Source organism: Netta rufina (genome assembly GCF_964035555.1).
Source record: "Netta rufina genome assembly, chromosome: 18".
In the NCBI taxonomy this organism is placed as follows: Eukaryota; Metazoa; Chordata; class Aves; order Anseriformes; family Anatidae; genus Netta; species Netta rufina.
The window spans coordinates 4,744,784-4,748,655 of NC_140142.1; the positions used below are offsets into that span (position 1 = coordinate 4,744,784).

The 3,872-nt window shown below is 50.2% G+C and overlaps 1 protein-coding gene across 1 annotated transcript; it reads right to left on the bottom strand.

Annotated features, from left to right (window-relative positions):
- Positions 1-386: 386 nt before the first annotated feature.
- On the bottom strand, positions 387-3,542 carry LOC311216305 (olfactory receptor 14A16-like; the record flags this gene model as incomplete). Its single annotated transcript, XM_084297850.1, has 2 exons — positions 387-450; positions 2,638-3,542. 2 exons carry the CDS (start codon positions 3,540-3,542, stop codon positions 387-389), a joined length of 969 nt encoding a protein of 322 aa, XP_084153976.1.
- Positions 3,543-3,872: the final 330 nt, after the last annotated feature.

Consider the following 3,872-nt stretch of genomic DNA (forward strand, 5'->3'; position numbering starts at 1 on the left):
ATCTCCTCCTTGTGGCCCACAAGCTGATCAGATCAGGATGAGCAAGAGAGTAAAGATAAGGAAAAGGGGCTATGGGCTGAGTTTTGGCTTGAAGGGATACTTTGAGGTCAGGCATAAGAGTAGTGGATTCCTGTCAGGGTGTGGAGTAGCATTTAGAATTGACAATTAATGTCAGTGATTAAAGTAGTGCAAGGGCTTTACATGACTATTTTAAGTCAGCGTTACAGCAAAATTAACATTGCCTGAATGTTCGAACCTCACAGAAATCATTAATTTCTGCTGGCCAAACTCCTTTTCCCTCCCTCAAATCTCACATCTCTCCTGGCCAGGCTTCTCCTGACTTCCCCATATCAGTCATTTTCTTAGGGGCAGCTTTCTGATGGCTTTCATGATCTCAGAGTACCTGTCTCATATCTTTTGGCTACTCCTTTCTTGAGATTGACGTGGCACCTAAGTCAGGATGGTGAAGAACACAAAGGCTGTAGGTAAACCGTGCACAATGTGCCCAGCAGCTCTTGTACCACCCCAAAATTTTGTTTTCTGCCTCCAACTTTTAGATATGGAATGGCTTCTTTGCACCCAGGCTATCTTTTTCCAAACCCTCATGCATGGTTCAGTTTGCCGCAAGCGTCTTGGAGGCAGTGGCCCCCTCTGTGTCAAAAACTGAAAGCAGTCCTAAAGGATGACTTCAGGCAAAAGCTGACACCTCTGACATGACAACCCCTACCCAAGACTTATTCCACTATGGGGCCTACCAGGTACTTAGAAGGAGCCGATCTCAGAAACTACATGCACAGCAAGTGCCTTCTGCTGCCCTACCATGGACACTGGCAGATGTGAGCCTAAAGGCACAGATCCCAGCCAGGAGTCAAGGGTGACCTGTCAGCTACTTCAGAAAGAACTCACCTCACATGCCATTTAACAGCCATTCACTTCCTGCTGGACTTAGTGTTTCTGAGGCACCACTGAGCTTATAATACCACACCTACAAAACACCCCCTTTTTGGGCCAGGACCTGCCCAGGTAGAAGTGATCTGGTTGTGATCCTCCAAGCTCATGGCACACCTGCTGGGCTCCCAGCCTCTCTGACACTCAGAAGCCAGTTCCGTGCCAGTCGTGGGAGGTGCTAGGGCAGGAGGGACCTTGCAGGCAATGTTCCAGCCTCATGCCTGTTGGCAGTCTCTCAGCTCCTTGGGCACAGTGAAGATCATGTTTTTATCCAGAAGCCATGAGACTGAAGCTGACATTCAGGAGAAGCACCCTCCAAGCCCCAGCCCCAGTCCCAGCTGGCAGTGGTGCTCTGCTGAGCGAGGGGGCTGTGGTGCCTGGGGCATGGGGACACTCTGCAGGGCCATGCTGGGCAGGCTGGGAGGCAGACCCAGCTCATGGGGTCACTGCCATTGCCCCAGGGCTGCAAGGAATCCCTCACCAGGCTTCTTTGCTGGGGCTTTTGTGTGCCCTGGGGCTGCAGAGCTCTCCTCTGCCTGCTCACACCAGATTGAGCACTTGAGCTCTGCTCAGTCCACCTCAGACAGGCTCACGCTCCGTGGGCTCCATTCACTGCTCTCTCCTGGGCTCACACAGCCCCAGAAAAGAAGTCTGGTGAGTGATTTTTTGCAGGCCTGGGGCAATGGCAGTGATATTTCCTTGTTTCTCATGGTCTTCTCACATGTCTTTCTCATAGCCTTTCCCACTGCCCAGCACTGCCTCCCAGGTGGTAATAAGCCAACCTTCAGATGGGCCTTGGTCTTCTTCAGTCTTCCTGCTGCTTATTAGGACCTTCCAGACTCCTCACAGAGCTCAGAGGGAGCCTTCTTGTCCAGTGTGTGGCCCTGCACTGGCTCTGACTGTGACGAAGTAATTCTCTGCAGAGCAGCCCCTGTGGTGCTGTGTTTTCAATATGTGAGCGTACTGGGCCTGGCTGGGATGGAGTTAACTTTTCCTGTAGAAGCCCACACAGTGCTGTGCTCTGCTTGAGTAGCTAGAACAGCACTGGTATCACGGTTGTGTTTTGTCTACTGCTGAGCAATGCTGTCACAGCATCAGGAATCCCTCTAATCCTCCCTCCCCAAAGAGCCAGCAGGCTGCGGGTGCACAAGAGACAGGGAGGGGACATCACCAGGGCAGCTAACCTAAACCAGCCACAGAGATATTCCATACCATATGATGTCACACTCAGCAATAGAAGGTGGAAAATGGAAGGAGAGGGGAGAGGTGAGCTCCCGTTATGAAAACGACTGTCCTCCTGAAAATAAGCTCTATCTATTGAGGCCCTGTTTCAAGGAAGTGGTCAAGCATAACTGTCACAAATAGTTTTGCTATTTTTTTTTTTTAAATAACGTCTCTCAAAGGAGATGGGAATGCACTGCAGCTGAGACCTATGAATTTCTGCTTCCTTCTTTATTGTCTATAGCTACACAGAAAGCCTGGCTTTAGATATACATGAGATAATTATGAAAAGTAAAGAGATAAATGAACAGGTAGGAGGCTAACATGACATTAATTAAATCGACACCACAACTTGGAGAACATATTTATCAAGAAAAATAAAACCAAATTGCTATCCTAACTGTTTCTGAGATAAACTCAGAACGTAAAGGCACATAATTTTTTTTTTTAACAAATATGTATTCAAACAATTTCCTCAGTGCATCCTTGAGTTCCTGGTTCCTCATGCTGTAGATGAGGGGGTTCAGTGCTGGAGGTAACATGGAGTACAGAAAAGATACTGCAAGGTCCAGGGATGGGGAGGAGAATGAGGGGGGCTTCAGGTAGGCAAACATGATAGTGCTGACAAACAGGGAGACCACGGCCAGGTGAGGGAGGCATGTGGAAAAGGCTTTGTGCCGGCCCTGCTCAGAGGGTATCCTCAGCACTGCCCTGAGGATCTGCACATAGGATAACATGATGAAAACAAAGCAACAAAAGGCTAAAGAAACACTAAAAACTAGTGCCTCAACTTCCCTGAGGTAGGCATCTGAGCAGGAGAGCTTGAGGATCTGGGGGATTTCACAGAAGAACTGGTCCACAGCATTGCCTTGGCAGAGGGGCAGGGAAAATGTGTTGGCCGTGTGCAGGACAGCATTGAGAAAGCCACTGCCCCAGGCAGCTGCTGCCATGGTGGCACAAGCTCTGCTGCCCACGAGGCTCCCGTAGTGCAGGGGCTTGCAGATGGCAACGTAGCGGTCATAGGCCATGACAGTGAGAAGGGAATACTCTGCTGTGATAAAGAAGACAAAGAGAAAGACCTGTGCAGCACATCCTTGATAGGAGATGGCCCTGGTGTCCAACAGAGAATTGGCCATGGCTTTGGGCAGAGTGGTGGAGATGCAGCCCAGGTCGAGAAGGGCAAGGTTGAGGAGGAAGAAGTACATGGGGGTGTGGAGGCGGTGGTGGCAGGCTACGGCGCTGAGGATGAGGCCGTTGCCCAGGAGGGCAGCCAGGTAGATGCCCAGGAAGAGCGCGAAGTGCAGGAGCTGCAGCTCGCGTGTGTCTGCGAATGCCAGCAGGAGGAACTCAGTCACAGAGCTGATGTTGGGCATTTTCTGACATTGAACACTGTTGTCCGTAGAGAAGGAGAAGGCAGAAAAAGTTTAGAAGACAATTCTCTGAGGAAAGCCTACTGCAAGCCTTAGAGCACTCTCATCTGAAGCCTCTCTTTGCAAAAGGAGCTTTCTGCAGCTCTATCGCTTGAGTCCCAGCTGATGCTGGGTGAGACTGGCACTGCAAGCATGCAGTACTGGGGACTTTAGAGGTGTCCTTCCTTCTGTGAAGCAGTCAGAAAGCAGGAACAAGGGGGAAACTCAAGTTCAGTCCACTTATGGGATCCATGAACTTTGCAGGGTTGTTGCAAAAAACACCTCCAACCACAC